This window comes from Gymnodraco acuticeps, unplaced genomic scaffold (assembly GCF_902827175.1).
Source record: "Gymnodraco acuticeps unplaced genomic scaffold, fGymAcu1.1, whole genome shotgun sequence".
Taxonomy (NCBI): Eukaryota; Metazoa; Chordata; class Actinopteri; order Perciformes; family Bathydraconidae; genus Gymnodraco; species Gymnodraco acuticeps.
In genome coordinates this window covers 23,011-44,529 of record NW_022990917.1, presented here as the reverse complement: position 1 = coordinate 44,529, position 21,519 = coordinate 23,011, and the positions used below count along the sequence as shown (strand labels likewise).

Sequence of the window (21,519 nt, the reverse complement as noted above, 5' to 3'; positions counted from 1 at the left end):
TAATATTTGAATCGACTGACAGCCCTAATATATTTATTTCTGAGTATGAGGCCTCAATTCTAAATTGGCGACTTTTGAGTTTCAAACAGTAAAAAACGACATCGTTATTCCATAATGAGTAAAAAAGGACCAAAACAAAAAAGTCAAAGAAACGAGACGGACGCGATTCTGTTCAGAGCATAAATAAAATGCAGAAGTTGGAGAATGACTTGAAGTTTGTGAATCCCACTTTTTAATTATTAAAATGCTAAAGGTCAGGCTAACTGAGGAGATCAGTAGTGTCTCGTTAAAGATCAGCTTTAGGCCAATAACTAAGTTTCCCTCGATCTCCCTCACCTTGTAGTGGCGGGCCACGTCAGGGACTCCATCGTATTCCCCCGTCAGGTAGTTCTTCAGCGTGTTGATGGCTTCGTTCTCGCTGTTGACGGCTCCGATCAGCATGTTGTTGGAGATGTTGTCAAGGTGACCGCGAAACTTCAGCCACGGGCCGGCAGCGCTGATGTGATCTGTCGTGCATTTCCCCTTCACCTGCAGAGAAGAAATCAATCATTAACATATCCCTGTTATATAAATAGAGTAAAAATGTTGCAATCATTATATCACAACATTTTCTACTAAAATAACGTGGTTTGATTTAACCCTTTGATGTGAACGACCAGACCATTGTGATCATTCAAGTACACTAATGTGAATTTAGAGGGAACACCGAATATAAGAATGTCTCTTATCATTTAGAAGCGATATTGGTCTTGTGTTTTATAAAAATGTTTAACTGAATATTGACATGATTGAAATGTATTATTCTGACAGTTCGGACACAGTAGTTTATAAAACTTATGAGTAACTTCATTTACTTTTAACTAATTATGTTTTTTTTTTACTTATTTCATTTTGACAGACTGAAACTGATTTATTAAATGATTAAGACATTGAAATAATGTTCAGAGAAAGGTGGCTTTTATTTTTAAAGGTCACATGTCATGGCCATTTCCACTGATCATAATTCCATTGTTGAGGTCTACTAGAATAGATTTACATTGTTCAATGTTCCAAACTCACATTGGTTTCTCACAGCATCTCTGTATAGTATATGTATTCACTCTCTCCACTAAACGGCTCGTTGCAGCTCTTGCCCCCCCCTCCCTGTGAGCCCAGTGTGCTCCGATTGGTCGGGACCAGTCGGGACGTTGTGAATCGCGCTGATTGTCGGAACGAAATGGACCAATCAGCGGGGGCTTAACATAACGGCTCCGCGGACGTAACGTAACGGCTCCACGGATTGGTCCATTTCGTTCCGGGGACGACATGACATCATGATGTACCCGGAAGAATCAAATGGACAGTGACGTATCTCCAACGAGGCGTTTTGGGGAGGTATTTTTATGTGTCTACATGGTGTACTTTGAGGGTTTTGACTCTGCACATCATTTACATGCATAAAAACCTTCATAACACACAAGGGGACGGGTACTAACCGGAAAAGCATGACATGTCACCTTTAAAATCAGTTCAAACAATGTGGGGGATAGTGGAGGCAGATCATACAACATATTTTCAGACCCCAACACGTCTAACTTTGCTTTGTTGCTTCCCTATAATTTATTTCCCTTTAGATACTTCTGCGAGACATGTGAGACGCTAAAGCCAGTTTTTTACAGCGTCCTATAAGAAATGACATAATAATGTGTACTCCATGTTCAAAATTAACTGATTTCCTACATCCCACTGAGCAAGCCACCCTACAGTAGATTGAGTATATTCAAGATCATCGTGCAGTCCTATCTTTAACACAGCTGCAGTGAGAACTTTAAAGGTCCCCAATTATACTGTTTCTCATCAACATATCACAGGTCTCTGATTGGCTGAAACACCAAACGGATCATTGCAGCATTACCCATAATCCCCTCTGTTTCAGCCCTGTTTCCAAAGTGCTGATTCTCTGACTGTTACTTAGACAAGGAGCCCCTCCCCTACGCCCCTCTGATGCGGCTTTCACACCAGCGCTTTTCCCTTTCTAGCTCCGAGCTAGAGCTTTTCTGGTTCAGCTCCGGTTTCTCTTTTCTGCTCCCGCTCTGTTCACACCGCCCAGCACCCGACTGGTGCTGCCGCTGCTGCGTCATGACGTCACCGTTTACATCGCTGATTTGCTCCCCAACGGCATTACGGCGCTCACAACAACAACAACAACGGGGAACTGCGTCGGGTCGATGATCGTGTTGCTTTTAATCACACGAAGCCAGATTAAATTGAATAACGACTTCTTCAACCTTATGCTTTTCTCCAGAGTGCCGTGGTTCATTGTTTATTAATGTGTTTCTGCAGCATTTACCGACCGCTGCAGTGCTGGCTGCTCTTCCACGGGAGTTTATTCTCCTCCGTTAGCTCCCGGTTAGCTCACACTGCTGCGGCCGCTCTAAAGTATTCACTGTCCGACTCACACAAGCAGCTGATACATATCCCCAGTTCCCCTTAGCCTAAGTGAATGTGTGTCAGTCTGAATTGACGCTGTTTGGTATCACAACGCTGTTATGAAAGTTTCTCTGGTATAAAATGGGTGATGTTACCATAGCAACCGAAGCTAAACTGACTACTTGCTATTGCTATCCTATTGTGGCATAAACCGTTTTCTACAGGCACATTTTACCGGCGTATTTTTATTATGATTCTACTTGTGATAGTCGGACACGACAACCTGTGCAGCCCATGTATTGATTCCATCCGATAGCTGCTACAATACAAAACAAAACGTCTGCCTCTCTACACAATGATCAATAACAGTGAACGGATGGTCAAAGTAAGGTACAAATAAACAGAATCACACGAAGCCTGGTTAGTGTTGCCTGACTTTATAAAGTGTGTTTATAAGCACTACTGCTTGTAGGCAGGCATGACAGTCGACCCATGTTCAGGGGAGGAGGGTTTAGTTTCCTGCACGCCTCGACGTAAGAGAGACGCAAGCGACACCACCTCTTAGCTCCGAAGCTCTTGCCTCTAGACCGACAATTTTTTGGAGCTGGAAGTGAACCCGATTCCGGAGCTAAGAGCCGGCGCCGCTGCGGTGTGAACAGGAAAAACCGGCGCTTTTCAGCTCCAGCTCCGAGCCGGAGCTGAAAAAGCGCTGGTGTGAAAGGGGCATCTGAGAGATTTGGTTACAAAGAACTTAATGGTTCTTTGTAACCAAATGCTGTACTGTACTGTACTGTACCCAATATACAAGCTGTTAATAAACTTTTCAATCAATCAATCAATGGTGCTCTAGGAGGAGATTCAGGTGATAAGGGGGGGGGGGGGTTACCTTGGTTGCTGATTGGCTAATGGTTACACAAGCCAACACATCGTTATGACATCACAAAGTGGCCAACATCTGATCAGCTCATTTTCAGACAGGTTTTTATAGAAATGGATCAAAAAGAGAGAGAATCTTTGTTCCTGAAACTTTCAGAGTCTATTTACACAGAGGGGACACATGTTGATGTAGAAGAGACATGAAGAAGAGAGGACACATGTTGATGTAGAAGAGACATGAAGAAGAGGGGACACATGTTGATGTAGAAGAGACATGAAGAAGAGGGGACACATGTTGATGTAGAAGAGACATGAAGAAGAGGGGACACATGTTGATGTAGAAGAGACATGGAGAAGAGGGGACACATGTTGATGTAGAAGAGACATGAGGAAGAGGGGACACATGTTGATGTAGAAGAGACATGAAGAAGAGGGGACACATGTTGATGTAGAAGAGACATGAAGAAGAGGGGACACATGTTGATGTAGAAGAGACATGAAGAAGAGGGGGACACATGTTGATGTAGAAGAGACATGAAGAAGTGGATTTTGCATAATAGGTGACCTTTAATACATTAACTACAACAGGAGGTGTTGTAATTGAAAAGGCTCTGACCTTGATGAGGATCCTCATGTCCTCGAGGTCTCCTCCGCTCCACTTGTCGAAGGGTGTGAGCAGCTGCAGCCGGTTGCTCTTCGGGCTGACGTCCACCTTCAGGCTGATGCCGTCGGGGGGGGGGGTGCTGGTAGGTGTCCTGGCCCGGGTCGAAGTCCTTGGCAGGAAGCTCGTCTCCGTAGGGGGGGTCCAGCATGAACTTCTCCCCGTTGGCGGCCGTGAGGTAATCCGTCTCCGGGTCAAAGTTCAATGTGCCGGCGATCGCCATGGCAGTGACAATCTGAGGAGGGAGAAGTGGAGATAGAAGACATTAAGACTCATAATATTACTTTTAATAAAATGTATTTAGTTTTTTCAAATATCAGTAATAGTAATGACGTTAAAAATATTAAAAAACGAATTAATCAAAGCCCTAAACACACCTCCACGTCCGGTCTTCTCCAGCTTGATTGTACACAACTAGCAAAGTGTTGAATATCTAGTGATGTGGATTCAAGCAATATTCCAATATGGCCCCTTCATCCTCTCCACACCCACTTTAACTAATCTACGTAATGTATACACATCTATGTGAATAGTCAATGATATTAAGCGCTGTTCCAAACTAATCAACGTGAAGGTGAGTTATGGAAACGTCCAACAGCCTCCCACCGACATTGTTCAACACGCTTCGGCTTTTCCATAAAAACCAGTGTTAATTTTGGCAGCTATTTTTGATTTAGTCTTAGTCATAGTCTTTAGACGAAAATGGTTATTAGTTTTAGTCACATTTTAGTCCTTTTTATCCTTCATAGTTTTAGTCGATGAAAAATCATTACATTTTAGTCAACTTTTCGTCAAAATGTTTTCTCTCTTTAAACTAATTCAGTTAATTAGAGGTATCTGAAATTGGAATCAAACTGACAGTATCAAGTGTTGAAATTCGTAAAGCAACATTTCACTCTCTTAACACTTTACTTTTAACGGTACTACTACTCTGAAAAATCTGTGTGCAGGCCGCTGCAGCGCGTCTGTTAGGCCCCGCCCCCCGCACACAGAGAGACAGAGAGGCACCGCCCCCCGCACACAGAAAGGCCCCGCCCCCCGCACACAGACGAGACAGACAGGGATATCGCTCTTCTGGAGTGAAGAGAGGGGAAATAATGATATTGCAAGTTAGAAACGTAAGACGCATTTTGACAGACAAGACGGAAACTTGGGGGAAAATATCCTGCATTTTGAAAGTCCGATAGTCCACCATTAACACCTTAGTCCCGTCTCGTCAACGAAAACTAAATATACATTTCGTCATAGTTTTTATTATCCAGAATCTATTTTTAGCTCGCCATCGTCTCGTCTTAGTCGTGTAAAAAAGGTCGCTTACGAACATTTTTCGTGACGAAATGAACACTGATGCAAACATTTACTAGCAAACTGGGACATTAAAGACAACACCATTTGATATGGTTATAAAGTCACTTACAACAAATGACATTGTAATTTTGAGGGTTTTTTTACAGGTTTTTCTTTTACTAGTTCAAACGAGTAGAGCCACTAAAGAATTTCTGTTTTATTATTATTATTTTTTTAGGGAGATGCTGCTAAGAAACTATGGGAGCAACAGTTCCCTTTTCTTCCAAAGAGAGGGAGGTTTATCCACCACTGTAATTAAATTGATCAGAAGCTTAATTCGGCAGAGAGTGTGACTACAGACAGAGTTTAGGAAGGTGGATTGGAATTGTTCCTTAGTGTGAGTTTACCTCGGGGGAAGTAACAAAGCAGTGAGTTGCGGGGTTAGCATCGTTCCTGGCGGTGAAGTTTCTGTTGAAGGACGTGACGATCGTGTTCTTATCTCCTTTTTTCACATCCTGCCTGAAAGCAAAACACACACAACATTTTTAACTTAAAGGTCCCATGTCATGCTTTTCTGGTTGTTACCCGTCCCCTTGTGTTATGAAGGTTTTTCTGCATGTAAACGGTCTGCAGAGTCACAAACCCTCAAAATACACCCTGTTGCGAGTAAAACTCTAACACACACTCTAACACACCTCCCCAAAACGCCTCGTTTGGAGATACGTCATTGTCCATTTGATTCTTCCGGGTACGCATGATGTCAACCGTACCCGGAACGAAATTGACCAATCCGTGGAGCCGTTACGTTACGTCCACAGAGCCGTTACGTTAAGCCCCCGCTGATTGGTCCAAATTGACCAATCCACGGACTTCCTCACACACTCAGTGCATGCAGCTCTGCTGATTTCTCCTCCCTGGCTGCAGGCTGATAACAGACAGTTGGGATCGCGGCAAAATTCTCTCTGCAGACCCATTCTCTCTGCAGACCCATTCTCACAGCGTTTATCAACCTTTTTCTTACTCAATATCAAGCCACACTTATTGTTTTTACTTCGGCTGTGACTTTGTGTGTGCTCAGGGTGAGTTTGGCTGTGTTTCGATGTGTATCGCTAAACAAGGAAATCACACCTCCACGGAGCTCAGCGCGATTCACAACGTCCCGACCAATCAGAGCACACTGTGCTCACAGGGAGGGGGGGGCTGGAGCTATTGGAGCTACAACGAGCCGTTAAAGGCAGAGAGTGAAATTCAGTGAAGACACGTAGTTTACAGAGATGCTGTTTGAGAAACCAATGTGAGTTTGGAAAATTGCACAATATAAATCTATTCTAGTCGACCTCAACAATGGAATTATGATCAGTGGAAATGGCCATGACATGGGAGCTTTAAAGGTCTCCTATTATACTGTTTTTCATCAATATATCACAGGTCTCAGATATATATAAAACATGTTTCTGATTGGCTGAAACACCAAACAGATCAATGCAGCATCCCATAATCCATAAGATTTTGCATGATAGGTGACCTTTAAGAAAACACTGGTCAAATTATACTTTTCACACACTAAAAGTCATGGCACCTACCTGTCCCACTGTCCAATGCAGGGTCCGCATGCGTTGGCGAGGACAACACCTCCAACATCTCCCAGGATCTTTGACTACAGGAAGAGACACACACATTTTAGTTTTTTTATTTACCGAGACAGACATCTTCTCACTGCTTTCTTTGTGCTCCAACACTCACATATCCGTCTCTTTCGATGGTGGCACGGATCTGCTCGGAGCCGGGGGTGACGGTGAAAATAGCTTTGCACTTCAGTCCTTTATCCAAGGCCTGCTTGGCCACAGAGGCGGCGCGGCCCATGTCTTCGTAGCTGGAGTTGGTACAGCTGCCAATCAGACCTTCAAAAGGGGAAAGATGGAATCTCAGAGAACGTCTTGCTAAAAAAACAACCGGTCATTTTCATGCCTACTGTTGGGAGAATACTGAATGTCCTCTTCCAATATCAGAGCACACATGCTAACAAAGGTATCCCAGCTGTAGCTGTGTACAAGACAGGATGTGTGATTACCTAGAAGAGCATCAGGACTGTTTGAGGCATATGATAGCTATGTGATTAACATGATGATTCAGCCTCTATGGAGATAGACATATGACAAGCATGCTCATTTCTGACGTGGAGCTAATCTGAAGTAAACATTGAATACTGCTTTCTATTCCTCCATCGTGTGACTGTGTAACTCCCTCTCTTGGATATCAGCATGTGAAGGACACTGTTCAGGAACTAGTTGATGCTCTGTACGTGATGACTACTTCCATTCTGGAGAGGATCACAGATACATGGATCCTAAGGTTGAAGCTCAAGCCGGGGACCAGGGATATTTTTCTAACACCGATTTTCAAATGTATGACTAAAGCTTAAGGTTCTTACCAACTTTAACCTCCATGGGCCAGCCGTACTTCTCAGCCGCTGCTCCGATTTCAGACACAGGGTGAGCCAGGTCGGGGGTGAAGGGCCCGTTGATGTGGGGCTTCAGCTGCAGAACGGAGCAACACAACATTCAAGATACTCATTCTCAGATAAACCTCACTCTGTAATTGGAAGTTATGAAGAGAACCTCTCCCTCAAACATTCTGCAGCAAATGATGGCCGTTATGTTTAATTGTAAGGGTGAGGGTGCAACGTGTATTTTAGAGACGTCTTCCAGCACTGGTTAGACACACAGAGGAATCATGTTTCTACCAAGAACTGGATCTAACAACTGATAAGGTCATTATTTATTTTTTAAAACTCACTTTTTTACTAGTTTCTTGTTATTTTACACATTAAATATTATAAAACAATCTAGTTTATTTGAGGAAAATATAAAAAAAACTACAAGGTAAATAAAATGCTCTGTGGTAAAGTCTGGTTTTCCCTCATACATCTCGTGTTAAATGATGCCTGGTCAGAGCCCTTTCTTTGATGTCTCTCCCTTCATGTATTTCATGTTCCTGCTCTGCACTTTGAAGTATCCAATGAAAGCTGAGAGATCATAAAACAGGAAAAGAAACAAGGACAGACCTCGTCAAGATTGAGCTCGATGAGCTCGTCGTACTCGCAGCCTTCATCAGGAACCAACAGGTCGGCGTATTGATCGGCCACGGCAGCGATATCTGCGAAGAAACAATTGTGTTCAGTATTACCATATAATCAGTGGCGAGCCCTCTGTGAGGGCCCAAGATATTCAAAAAAATTATATCTAAAAACATTTTTTTTTTAAATATATTTTTTTTAAATATATATTTTTGTTATATTTTTCATTAGTTTTACCGAAAAAACTTGATTTAATTGTATTTAAAATAACATTTCCAAAGAAATAAATACTTCGAATCTGCCTGTTCAGTTTCTGTTTGAATGTGAAGGGTCGATGGAAGGGTTACATGAAAGAAGCTCGTCTGGCCCTCTATGCGATTCACAGAGGGCCCGCTATAGTAAAACAACGAGAGAGTAATGTCAAGTGACAGTACAATTGACCAATCATATATTCCCTCTAAATGGGAGGGCTTTATTATCGCGGACTTTATGACAAGTTCCGCCCGCTGCGCTGCCACGTTTATGCATGTGCTATATCAACGGGTCAAGCTAGGCGGAAGTAGCTAATTAGCATACGTTCATTCCTATGGTTCATTCACGATGGCTCACGTTAGTGATAGTGATGACATCGTTGCGAAACTACTAACCGAGTCTTTTTCAAGAATGAGTTACACGGATAAATTGGAGTTAATTACCAAAGGGCGACCAACACCACAGCTTAATTTGGTTCAAAAAACCAAACAGTTCGAGAGGCATTTTAATATCGGCAATTACGCCAGATACAACTGGATGACCGGATCAACCAGGGAACAAAAGCTGTACTGCTGGGATTGCTTGCTTTTTGGAGCGGACAGTGGGTCATGGGCCAGAGATGGATATTCTGATTTAGGAAGTTTATCCAAATCAGCACATCGCCATCAGAATGCTTCAGGTCACCTCAGAGCTACTATTCGGCTTAAAACATTTGGGGACACCAGGATAGAGCTCCAGCTGGATGAGCAACAACGCCGGGGTGTCATCCTTCATAATGAAAAGGTGAAGAGGAACCGAGGAATTTTGAAACGCCTCATAAACTGTGTGGTGTACTTGGGCAAGCAGGAGTTGCCGTTCCGAGGTCACGATGAGAGTGTAACTTCATCAAACAAGGGGAATTACATAGAGTTGCTGGATTTAGTGGCAGAATATGACAGCGACCTGCACACACACCTCGCCACATCAACAGTATTTACCGGCACATCTTCAAGGATTCAGAATGACCTGATCAGCGCTGTCGCTAGTGTAATGACGGATAGCATGAAAGAGGAGCTGAGGAAGGCACCTTTTGTTGCGGTCATGTTGGATGAAACGACAGACATTAGCAACGTGGCGCAGATGTCATATGTGCTTCGATATGTCACTGACGATGGGATAAAAGAGCGTTTCTTCAAGTACGAAGATGTGACAGAGGACAAACGAGCAGAGGCCATAGCTACACGGCTGCTGGAGTTCCTGAGGGAGAGTGGCTGTATTGACAAAGTGGTCGCGCAGTGCTACGATGGAGCAGCTGTTATGGCCTCTGGATTGAATGGGGTGCAAGCGAAAGTTAAGGAAACAATTCCACAGGCCCTTTTCATTCACTGCTATGCTCATATCTTAAATCTCGTCTTGTCAAAGGGAGCTTCCAAGATAAGAGAGTGTAAGGTCTTCTTCTCCCACCTCTCTGGCTTGGCCACCTTTTTCAGCCGCTCAGCAAAGCGCACCAAGCTACTGGATGATGTTTGCCAGCATAGGCTTCCACGGGCAGCTCCTACTCGCTGGTGCTTTCATTCTCGCTTGGTGTGCACAGTGGCAGAGAAGACCAGGGAATTGAGAGAGGTAAGATAACAATGAACGTAATGGAAATATTAACAATAATAAAGAAATGATTTAGTGTTGGAAACTACCCACTCATAAAAACATGAAGGTAAAGAACTATGCTAGTATTACATTAAATGAAAAGCTAATCTTAGTGTTTACTGGAGGTCTATAAGTTGTTTTTTCTAAACTAAGCATTACTCTCGTAGGTGTTCGAGCACATCGTAGACCATCACACAGAGTTTGATGACGAAACTGTTCATTGCTCTGATGGATACATCACCCTCCTTACCAGCTTCGATTTCAGCTTTTGGTTGAAAACCTTCCATGCTATCTTCTCCTACTCGGATGTTGTTTTTGAAATACTTCAGAACAAAGGTTTTGATATGCAGTTCTGCCTGGCCAGAGTGGATCAGCTACAGCGACAAATTGAACAGGAGAAGGGGAACTTTGACAGCGTCTACGATGAAACCCAGGCTTTGGTTGGCCCTCCGCGCGGCCGTGGCGCTCAAGGAGACGTTCGTGCACGGTACAGGGAGCTCCACTGCAGCGTAATTGACAGCCTGCTAACCCAGATTTCCAACCGCTTCAGTGACCACAAAAAGCTGGAATTCCTGGCCCTTCTGGACCCGCAACAGTTCGGGCATTACTGTAACTATTTCCCAACTGCTGCCTTGAACAGTTTGATGGGGAGCTATGGCGGATATTTCGACCAGCCTCGACTGCACACGGAACTCGCCGTGATGTACGGCATGTCTGACATTTTGGGGAAAAGCCCAGCCGACATTCATCAGTTTCTCCTCAAAAAAGGACTGAGTGAAAGCATGAAACAGGTGTACACCCTCTCATGCATCATCCTGACAATACCTGTGTCCACTGCCTCTGTGGAGAGGTCCTTCTCTGCGCTGACGCGCATAAAAAGCTACTCGAGGTCCACGACTGGGCAAGTCCAACTGTCAGACTTGGCCTTAATTTCGATCGAGAAGGAATTTCTGATTGCTTTAAAAGCAAAGGATCAGCTGCATGACGACGCTATCAAGTTCTTCATCCAAAAGGACAGGAGGATGGACTTTGTGTTTAGGTGATTTGATCAATGTGGGCCGCCGTGCCGACTTAATTGATTTTTAATTGTTACTTGGCTGTGGGTGCCCTGTCATGATAGGTGTTTAGATACATGGTGTTGTTTTGTGTGGTAGAGGGTCGCTGTCATTGATGCGTTTTGCACCCCGGGCCGCTGTTTTGATATTCCGCTGAAGTATACTATAGGCTGTGACGTAAAAACTTTTTTTTTTTCTTCGAGGGAAGAGGGGGGTGGGGTCAGAGGGCCTAGGTAGAAAAGTCACGGCTCGCCACAGCATATAATATATATACTCTTTGGAATTCATTTTCTTTCATAACTTAAGTTTTATTCTATTTCTGAAAAATGGGCATTACAACTTAAGAAACTAAACTGCTGATCTATGTGTGCCCTGAACATTTCAATAAACAAAACTGTGGGGAAATAAAAATAAATACATTGTATGACTAAAAGCCCTAAACACACCTCCCCGTCCGGTCTTCTCCAGGTACGTCTTCATGCGATGGTTGTAGGGGAACACTGAGGTCGTGGCTCCGATCTCTGCTCCCATGTTGCAGATGGTGGCCATTCCTGAACACAATCAAAACAGATGAATATTAAACATAGAAAGACATGGCTAAAGAAACTAAGTTATTCAATTGTAATAAAGTGTGTAACCGACCCTGCTCTGCTAAAGATGTCACTCCTTGGATAAAATGCTTTTATTTATTCTGTTAAAGGTGGGGTAGGTAATTTTGGAGAAACCAGCTCGAGTGTGCGAGAATTTGAAAATACACTTCCTCACAGAGCCCCTCCTCCAACACACACGGACGCGCACATGACCAATGAGGGCACGAGATCAGTTTGTGCCCAGATGGAAGGCTGACAGGCAGGTAGGCCATCCAGTTACTTTAGCCGGCTCAGATGATTGGTCGTGCTTTTTACAGCGCCACGGCTTCTACAGATGATATTTTATGTATTTATTGTCAAAGCACTTAAGATATTCATTGCTATCGGGATGTTAAGAGCATTCCATGGAATATAACAAAAAGTATATCTGAAGTTAATTACCTACCCCACCTTTAAATATTATTAATTTCTTTTTTATAATTATCTTATTTATTTCCTTATTTTAACTTGTAACTGTTTTACTTTATTTTATTTCATATTCTGTTTAACCATATTATTATTTGTCATTTGAATGGAAAAGTCCTATGTCCGGATATGTCTTGATTTGTAAAAATGAAAAATAAACAGTTAAAAAAAACAACAACAAAAACTCCTCACCAGTGCAGGAGATGGAGTCGACTCCTGGTCCGTGGTATTCAACGATAGCTCCTGTTCCTCCCTTCACGGTCAGGATGCCGGCCACCTTCAGGATGACGTCTTTAGGAGACGTCCAGCCTGAGAGGGAACCCGTCAACTTCACACCGATCACCTGAGAGGCAGAGACGGGGTCTTTATTATGGTTAGGAGGTCCAATAAGACGCAGACACATTTATTGCTCTTTTTGCCCCAATTATGTAAGAGACAATAGTCCTTTCTGATTATACATCGTTAAGGAATGAATTGTCCACTAATATAGGATTTTTTGAAGGTTTACCATAGGTGCTGGACTTTTTCTTCCTCATTCATTACTTCAACCACATCCTGTCTCTTTCCTTCCAATCATAATGTGTGCTTTTCTTTTGGGCATCAATCTGTAGTTGAATTATGTAAAATTCCCAGAGCTTGCCAGTGAACCGGCAAGAGTCCATGCGTCTTGTCATTTTCTGAACATTAGTGTGCATGTAAACCCTGTTTATAAGACAACTGACATTCCTTTCTGCTAACCTTAGGGCACTTGAGCTCCCAGGCGATTCCTGCCATGACGTCGACAGCGTCTGCTCCTCCGACTCCGATGCAGATGGAGCCGAGTCCACCGCCGTTTGGTGTGTGGGAATCTGTGCCGATGAGCATCACTCCTGGGTAGGCGTAGTTCTCCAGGATGATCTGTTTTATATCAAATCTTAAAGTTAGCATGCTAATTGAATTACAGTGGCCTCAATGTTTGTCATTTTTCTGGAAATGTTTAACAAACTTAAGGAAACTTAATACCTGATGGATGATTCCAGAGCCTGGTTTCCAGAAGCCGACTCCGTACTTTGCTCCAGCGCTGGACAGGAAGTTGTAGACCTCCTCGTTGATTTCCTAACACGACAACCATGGTGATAACTCTGGTTAACATATGGAAGCCCATTGACTTCAGTAAGAGAAAGAAAAAAAACAGACACAAAATGTAATTCAGTCTATTAATAGCCGCTTTCAGACCAAGTGCTTTGCCGTACTTAGTTCCCAGCACTTAGTTCCCCCATGGAACTAAAGAGCTGATCGCGTTCACACCGGAATAAGTCCCTGAGGGTGGATTAGGCAAATGAAGCCGCTGACGTCACTTCTTCTTCTTCTGCTTTGGGTTTACTGGAAGGCCGCAAACAACTTCACGGCGTATACTGCCACCCGGAGTCCCCGGCCGGAAGTCCCCGGAGTTGGAGACTGGCTTCAGTAGAAGCTGCTGGGAGTCCCAGCAGCTTCTACTGAAGCCTTCCGAGTAAATCGCCAGAACGCCGACACCTCCTCATCGCCACCGCTCCCATGTTTTTTTTTGTGTTGCCATAAGTTATTCTCTCTCCGTTGGTGCGCTGGGCTAATGCTAATGCTAATAATGCTAATGCCAGCAAATACAATGGCAGCTTAAAAAAACTTTTCCGAGTTTTACGGGGCGTGGTTTGCAATTCGCCCAGCCAATCAGAAATTGGAACCTTTTCCTCCCAAGGTACCACCTCTCTAGCAGAGACTAAAAAGGGGGGAAAAGTTCTCATGAACTAAGTTCTCTTTATGGTGTGAACGCAAAATCCCAGGAACTAAAAGGGAAAAGTACTTGGTGTGAAAGGGCCTAATGACAAACTCGTGAAACAATTATTTAGTTATCCTTTTGCAATACTTCATTTGACAAAGTTTCCCTAATTTTCTTTTTTAGATACTAAGTCTCGTATCAGAGTATTTATTTTGGAGAAAGTTTATAGCCAATTTGTAATATTATTATAATTTGTAATTCTCATTATTACGAGATGCTAAGTCATTATTTTGAGAGTCTCATTATAATGACTAACTGAATCTTCTTTATTTCATACAAATGAGCAGAAATGAGCTGTGAAGTCACATCATAGGAGTACAAATACTGGTTTAAAATACATATACTTGTGAGGTCCCTCACCTTTGCCCTGGCCAGATCCTTCTCCCCTCCGGTCTGGGCCTCGATCAGGTGGTCGCAGTGGATGGTGGAGGGCACGGCCACCCTGGGCAGGCCGCTGCTGATGAACTGCAGCATGGCCATCTGGGCCGTGGCGTCCTGCATGGCCACGCGGTCGGGCCGCAGACGCAGGTACGTGCGCCCGCGGTCGATCTCCTGATTCTTGGGGTCATCGAGATGGCCGTACACGATCTTCTCTGACAGGGTGAGGGGCCGGTTGAGTCTGGAGAAGAGATATTAAATCACATTTAGTTTATTTACATTTTTGTTTTAGCTGACTGGTTTTCTATTTATTTATTTGTTTGTCTGTTTTTGTTTGTCTGTCTTCTGTGGGATTTTGTTTGCCCTGGTGTTAAGCAGTATTTACATTGTTACTCTACCTATTTCTCTGTAAAGTGAAGATTTGTTTACCTACTTTTTATACATGCTCTGATAGAATAAATGTATGCTGTTGAAAAAACCCAATAAACTAAGTTTAAAAAAAGAAAAAAAAAGTGAGTTTTATTATTCACTTATTTTTAAATCTTAATTTTCTTTTTTATTATTAGTTACTTGTTTTCTTCTACAAATTAGATAGCAGCTAAAGAATAAAGTAGTGAGAATCTGGGGGTCAGGCTGACTATCAAGAGCTTATAAAGGCTACAACGTTGGTGAAAAACTATGGTGTTCAAGGACAGACAAACACCAGACATCAAACAATCACACGGAGAAAGGAGTGTTTGGAAGAGACTGCGAGTTGAACCAGAGCAAATAAATATCAGATTAGGAGCAGACTGACCTCGATCGCACAATGTCAATGTTGGATTGGAGCCGCTCGTAGTTGATGAAGGAAGTGGGCTCAAAGCGACTCATAGACACTTTGGCGTTGGCTCTGTACGCTGCAGATATATGCAGGCGCCGCGCACCATTACCCAGCACCAGCTGAAGACAGGAACAACAAGAAAAACACAAGGATGAGCAAATCAATCATTCAAGGTAATTCAAGAGTCAAAACATACATTGGAAATCTAATTATGGGTTCATTCACAAAAAGAAATAGGCTGGTTAAAGTACTTTATATTTAGGTTATGTGGTATTTTTACGAGTTGGGATGCTCAGATTTAGTTTGACTTATGTATTACTGGAGTATATTCTATTGCTCTGGTTTTCCACAACACCATACAAGGCCAGCTAAAAACAGTAATTCAGTACAATGTCATTACCTAGACAACATGTCATTTCCCAAGCCTATAAACACATTTCTTATGTCGATTTCAGTAGAAAGTGATCTGCTTTTCTGGTATCTTTCTTCTACATTATCCAGCTCAATGTAGAAATTAAGGTAGACTATCCCTCAATTAGACCTCCAATTGGTTCAGATATAAGAAGATTTAAACACCTAGTCATTATTGTGTTAGGTGTAATAAAACGAGTCAAATCTTAACAGTAAACTGCTGGCTGGACATACGGATGAAGAAGTACTCAGATCTTGTACTTGAGTAAAAGTAGAAGTATCAGAGTGTAGGAATACTGTGTTACAAGTAAAAGTCCTGCATTCAAAATGTTACTCAAGTAAAAGTACAAAAGTATCAGCATCAAATCCCATTTCAAAAGCATACATCAAAAGGGCAGCTAGTTTTAATCACTTTACATGTTGTATTTAAGTACATTTGTTTGTAAATGCACAGCTCTGCATATGACACACCCTGTTGACACATCATGCTGAATGAGAAAACCTTCCCAATAGAGCATGTGCAACTACATAAAAAAAGAGAAACTCTTTTTTTGATATAAAAATCTGTAAATTAAAATATATATATGTTGTCTTTTTTCACATGTTGCTCCGCTGAGTGCCTGCTGAGAGCTCTAACCTTGTGGTTAACCTTGCTATTTAAACCCTAAACTCAATTTATCGATCTAACCTAGCTGTGAACCTATAAGATCTGTTTGTGAAGATTGTAATTTAATACAAACAGAGACATTAGCTGTTTTTTATTAGGCTGGTTTTGGTTGTTTTCCATTGAGGACACGGTGACCTGGGCAACCAACCGGTGACCGTTACTCTCTCATTTACCCTTACAAATCCTTCTAACAGCTTTAAAAATGCCAGGTAACCACTACAATTAATACAATAAAGGTTAGGTAGTAAGTGACATCCTTAAATGGCTTATAATTATGGTTGAATTCGCTAATTTTCCTCTCTTACCTGGAGCCGGGCGGCAGTTAGACAGTAGGTTGCCATTTTGTTCACTGACAAAGATGTGACGGCAGGTTGTGACGTCACAGTTTTGTAAACCGGCGGTCTCTCAGGTCCTTAACGGACTTTTTTTTTCTTTCTAGTTTAGTAATTAATTTACATTATTTACAACATTTGATTTTGACGTAGAATCGACTCAATGAGTTAATATTATTTTAATATTTGAAATAAGACAAACAATAACATTTGATTCATGCAATATAGAATTGTAATGTTGGATTAAGTTGTATACACCTGTCAGGATGTGGATCGTTTGAATTATTTTTATTTTTTATTTAGAAAATAAATATTTTATGCACATCAATATTTTAATGACATCAATTATTATCGTATTATTTAAAAAAGGGAAACAAATATATAATAAGCAAGATATTATTAATAATCTTTGTCATGTATCTATATATGTATTGCAGCCGCTAGGTGGCGGTAATGAAAAAACCCCACACTCAGTTCCCCGGTCAAAGGTGGAAGTTGAACCAGCAGCGCTCTCCTTACGTTTCTTACGTTATCCCACAATGGCTAAACATCATCCAGATTTGATTTTTTGCAGAAAACAAGCCGGTGTCGGTATGTTAAAACCTCTTTAATTTCATGCACTGTTTTACGTTTGTATCTGTGTTGAAGCCTGGTGGCTTATATTGTTATTAAACTCGTGCTAGCTTCCATGCTAACAGTAACAGCATGGATTTCATTGAAATAACGTTAGCAATGATGTTAGCTTCTTAACTTCTACCTCACTAATATTAATGTTATTGTTACAGTTATGACTTCAGTGTAGTTAATAAAGAGTTTTACTGTAATTATGGGTAAAGAATATTCACTCTAATCCAACAAAGTGATGTGATCTAACCCTGACTGTCTCTGCTTTGTTTTTATTCCACAGCTATTGGGAGACTTTGTGAAAAATGTAAGTGTTTCCTCCTTTAGTTAATTTCATAATTAAATGTTTTTTCTAAGCGTATGGTACATATTTAAGTATGCTGTCATATTTGTCCTCACTTGTGTATCTGTTAAAATAACGTAAGTTCTACATTTATTGAGAGAATTCACCTATAAAGCTGAAAACAGACTTCTAGATTCCTGTATTATACAATTAATTACATGAATATTAAAGACATTCTCTATTAATTAACCTTTAAATAACATTAACAACAACAAGTCATCATTACTGTTGTGTCAAACCAATTAATATCTTATTATTACACATACCCTTTTTTACATTGCATTTGTGTTGTGAAAGTTGTCAATAACCACAATTATTTCCTTTTTCATCACAAAGCTATAATTGTATTTCTGTAATTATTGTAATTAAATATATCTGCATTTAATGTAACATTAATTTAGTTGCTGTTTCCACAATGGCAAAGGGTGTGTTATTCATCCCTGTATTGTACTCTCTTATGTCTAACACTTCCTGTCTCTGCTCCTCCTCTCAGGTGACGGTAAATGTGTGATCTGTGATTCCTACGTGAGGCCGTGCACGCTGGTGAGGATCTGTGATGAGTGTAACTACGGCTCCTATCAGGGGCGCTGCGTCATCTGCGGAGGGCCCGGGGTGTCCGACGCCTACTACTGCAAAGAGTGCACCATCCAGGAGAAAGATGTGAGTGTCTCCTTTAAAAACATTTAACTTATTCTTTATCTGTTCTCTAAATGATGTTTATTCCAGCCATGTTTGAAAGATAGATATATGTGACACAATTACTGGACATAAAATACACTGTTTTCACACACATGTAAATAATATGTACACATGACCAAATATGTATATATGTTCATTTTAATTAATTTCTTATTTTATAGTTATTTTATCATTTACATTTGTTTCTTTGATTTTATCCTTCATTTTAATCTGTGTGAATCTGTGCAGTCCTGTTTTTCATCTTTACCCTGTTGCTGTTAAACTACTGAATTTCCCCACAGGGATTAATAGAATAGAATCGGAGGGATGAAAGCCTCTTTAATGGTCTCACATGCAGAGCACAAACATTACATTGCATTTAGCTGACGCTTTTATCCAAAGCGACTTACAATAAGTGCGTTCGACCAACAAGATACAAACTTGAAGAAAACGGAATCTTCACACAGTGACATGTGTTCTCTGCTTTTAACCCATCCTAGTACCAGGAGTCTAGCACTAGGAGCTATGGGAGTGAGGGAGGTGGGGGTTAGTCCGGTGCCTTGATCAAGGGCACCACGGCAGGGCAGGAGGTGAACTGGGACCTCTCCAAGTAGCAGTCCACGCTCCATATTTTAGGTCTGGTCGGGGACTTGAACCGGCGACCCTACAGTTCCCAGTCCAAGCCCCTACTGACTGAGCCCCTGCCTGACAATAATAATAATAAATATAAAGGTCCATCTTATCTCATATAGATAGATCATTTATTGATTCCGAATTGGGAAATTGTTGAGTTACAGCACATGTGAGAGCTTTGTTACCCTGCAATGATTAATGGTGGACTTTTACGGAGCAGCTGGAAAGATGTTTTCTAAACTGTCTTGTTCTGTTTCCTTCACAGCGAGACGGCTGTCCTAAGATTGTGAACTTGGGCAGCTCGAAGACAGATCTGTTTTATGAACGGAAGAAGTACGGCTTCAAGAAGAGGTGAAGAACCCAAGACCCCGCCCGTCCAGTCCGTGTTTTAGTTTTTCAGCTTTTGCAGAATTTTTTTCATCTTCAAGAAACGTTTTTTTTTTTTGACTTGTCAATAAAACTCTGTTTTATATTTCTGTCTTTGAGTCTCTCTGTTTTTAATGTTATCACATCACCTATATACAGTCACTTAATATTTGGTTACTAAAATGTCAATCCTATGTTTACCATCAACATACAAACAAAACACATCATTTGATTTAAAATATAACTTGTATATACAGATGTTTTACTTCTCACCCAGGCTTTATCAATTAGTTTTTTATTCAATATTGTTCTCTTTCTTCATGGATAATTGAAGTATTGAAGTGTGTGGGGGAAACTTCTTTAAGCAATGGGAGTCAGGACTCAGAGAGACACGAGGAGAGCTGGAGCTTTGATGGCAAACACCGACGGTTTATTTGGAGCTTCGGCCGGAGAATTCACAAGACATGTCACGGGTTGACCACACGGTTGAGATGCCACAATCAATCCTGAAGAGCCCTCCTGTAGCTCCAGGTTTTAACTAGTTCAGAGTGTGATAATCAACATTCTTCAATAGATAGACTAAACAGTGGACACTGAATCACAGTTATTTATTATTTATTATTATCACAGCTTATGGCTCGGGGTCATCTACACCCCGAGAAGGATGTGTTCCAGGTGTCCCACAGCAATAACTATCTCTGACCGAGAGTAGCCCGGTCACAAACTGGTAGCAACAACAACTTGCTAGGGCAGCCCCTCCTTATGGGAGATAACGGCAGCTTGGGGTTGGTCAGCTGCGTCAGAGGGCGAAGGAGGACATGCAGGGTGAATCATTCCCCAACAAAGTGCATCAATCTATTATTGATTTTGTGAATTTATTAGTAAGAATTCTGTACACAAACGTCACAGGTGAAATGTTAGTACAATAACAAATTATATTACTATACAAATACGCTCTACATCTTAAACCAGAGTGGAGTCTAGATGTATAATCTAGCTTGAACACATCTGATAGAAATGGCTGTAAATAAATATATTTTTTTCCTTTACGACAAAAGCGGTATTATGTTTCCCGGAAATAAAAGGGTTACCATTTAAAATATTATTGAAGATTTGACAGGATAAGTGTGTTGAAAATTAAAGTATATATGGCATTTATTTGAGAGACAGTTTTGTATAGGTCTTCACATATAGAGCTGTCCATGGCCAAGCCCCAGCCTACATTAACGACCTGATCCACCCTCACAGCACAACCCGGGCCCCGAGGTCCTCTGAGCAAGGCCTCCTAAGGGTGCCCCGGACTGGGCTAAAGACTAAGGGGGGCCATGCCTTTGAGGCGGTGGAACAAGCTCCCCCAGACACGGAGAGCCTCTGCCTCAGTAGAGGTTTTTAAGGGGCAGTTAAAGACCCACCTGTTCCAACAGGCCTTTGGGGCGCCGGAGGAGGTGTTAGTAGCTGTCTTTTATTGGTGTTTTGTCGTATGTAGTACCTGCTGTTGTTTTATGCCTTTTATTCTACATGTTATAGTTGTACTTTGAATTGTGTCCTGTGTACTGTACTGTAAAGCACTTTGTACATCCGTGATGAGAAGGGTGCTATATAAATAAAGTTTTAATTACTTTTGTCTATGGACATCTGTACAACTTTTTTCAATTCAGTTACTGCTTAAATCTTATGAAACATTATGTAAAAAAACAAGATAACACTTTCTCAATAAGGCTTTATTTATACATACAAGACACAAAAGTTAGCTACACGCAAAATGCCAAGGCGTGTTTTACAAAGAAATACAAAGGCAAACCTTCAAGGTGAAAATCAGAAGCAATCTCTATTACAGCTAAAAGCAAAAAGCACTCGTAATTCATGCCAAAAATAAACTCAAAACAAATGAAAAGATGCCACTTTTTATGAAGAAAGTGTCAAATTTCATGAAGAAATAAAAACATGATAAGAACAAATAAGCTGTTCTTCAAACATGGCAAAAAATGGCCTTATATTGCACTCATTTCGGTAAAGTCACTACGTCTAAGGTTAAAAGCAAAGCAACACAAGAACAACAAAGCTTCCCTTATGCCAGAAATTGGACAGTAAAATAAGAAAGATATTTTTTGATGTTTTTGTTAAACAACATAATCCCTGTAAACGGGCAGACTGTGCACAGCGTTAAGGGTCCAG

At 41.5% G+C, this 21,519-nt stretch overlaps 3 protein-coding genes across 3 annotated transcripts; 2 read left to right on the top strand and 1 right to left on the bottom strand.

Annotated features, from left to right (window-relative positions):
- Positions 1-81: 81 nt before the first annotated feature.
- Positions 82-16,772, bottom strand: LOC117558007 (aconitate hydratase, mitochondrial-like). Its single transcript, XM_034233967.1, is given in 15 exon segments — positions 82-528; positions 3,902-4,024; positions 4,026-4,181; positions 5,641-5,752; positions 6,817-6,890; positions 6,977-7,134; positions 7,665-7,770; positions 8,298-8,389; positions 11,686-11,790; positions 12,487-12,637; positions 13,033-13,191; positions 13,297-13,389; positions 14,453-14,711; positions 15,267-15,409; positions 16,674-16,772. Coding segments are annotated over 15 exon segments (2,214 nt in total). The 5' UTR covers positions 16,710-16,772.
- LOC117558006 (zinc finger MYM-type protein 1-like) lies at positions 8,735-11,278 on the top strand. The gene is made up of 2 exons (XM_034233966.1): positions 8,735-10,163; positions 10,352-11,278. Exons 1-2 carry the CDS (start codon positions 8,910-8,912, stop codon positions 11,225-11,227), a joined length of 2,130 nt encoding a protein of 709 aa, XP_034089857.1. The 5' UTR covers positions 8,735-8,909; the 3' UTR covers positions 11,228-11,278.
- A 396-nt stretch (positions 16,773-17,168) lies between the features above and the next one.
- phf5a (PHD finger protein 5A) lies at positions 17,169-19,454 on the top strand. Its single transcript, XM_034233969.1, has 4 exons — positions 17,169-17,291; positions 17,608-17,631; positions 18,161-18,327; positions 19,244-19,454. Exons 1-4 carry the CDS (start codon positions 17,240-17,242, stop codon positions 19,331-19,333), a joined length of 333 nt encoding a protein of 110 aa, XP_034089860.1. The 5' UTR covers positions 17,169-17,239; the 3' UTR covers positions 19,334-19,454.
- The last annotated feature ends 2,065 nt before the right edge of the window (positions 19,455-21,519 follow it).

Bases quoted from the DNA above. Each gene is read 5' to 3' on its own strand.
- LOC117558006 (XM_034233966.1), top strand. From the start codon at position 8,910: ATGGCTCACGTTAGTGATAGTGATGACATCGTTGCGAAACTACTAACC. The intron at 10,164-10,351 runs GTAAGATAACAA...TTACTCTCGTAG, and splicing joins AGACCAGGGAATTGAGAGAG to GTGTTCGAGCACATCGTAGA.
- phf5a (XM_034233969.1), top strand. From the start codon at position 17,240: ATGGCTAAACATCATCCAGATTTGATTTTTTGCAGAAAACAAGCCGGT. The intron at 17,632-18,160 runs GTAAGTGTTTCC...TCCTCCTCTCAG, and splicing joins TGGGAGACTTTGTGAAAAAT to GTGACGGTAAATGTGTGATC. The intron at 18,328-19,243 runs GTGAGTGTCTCC...TTTCCTTCACAG, and splicing joins GCACCATCCAGGAGAAAGAT to CGAGACGGCTGTCCTAAGAT.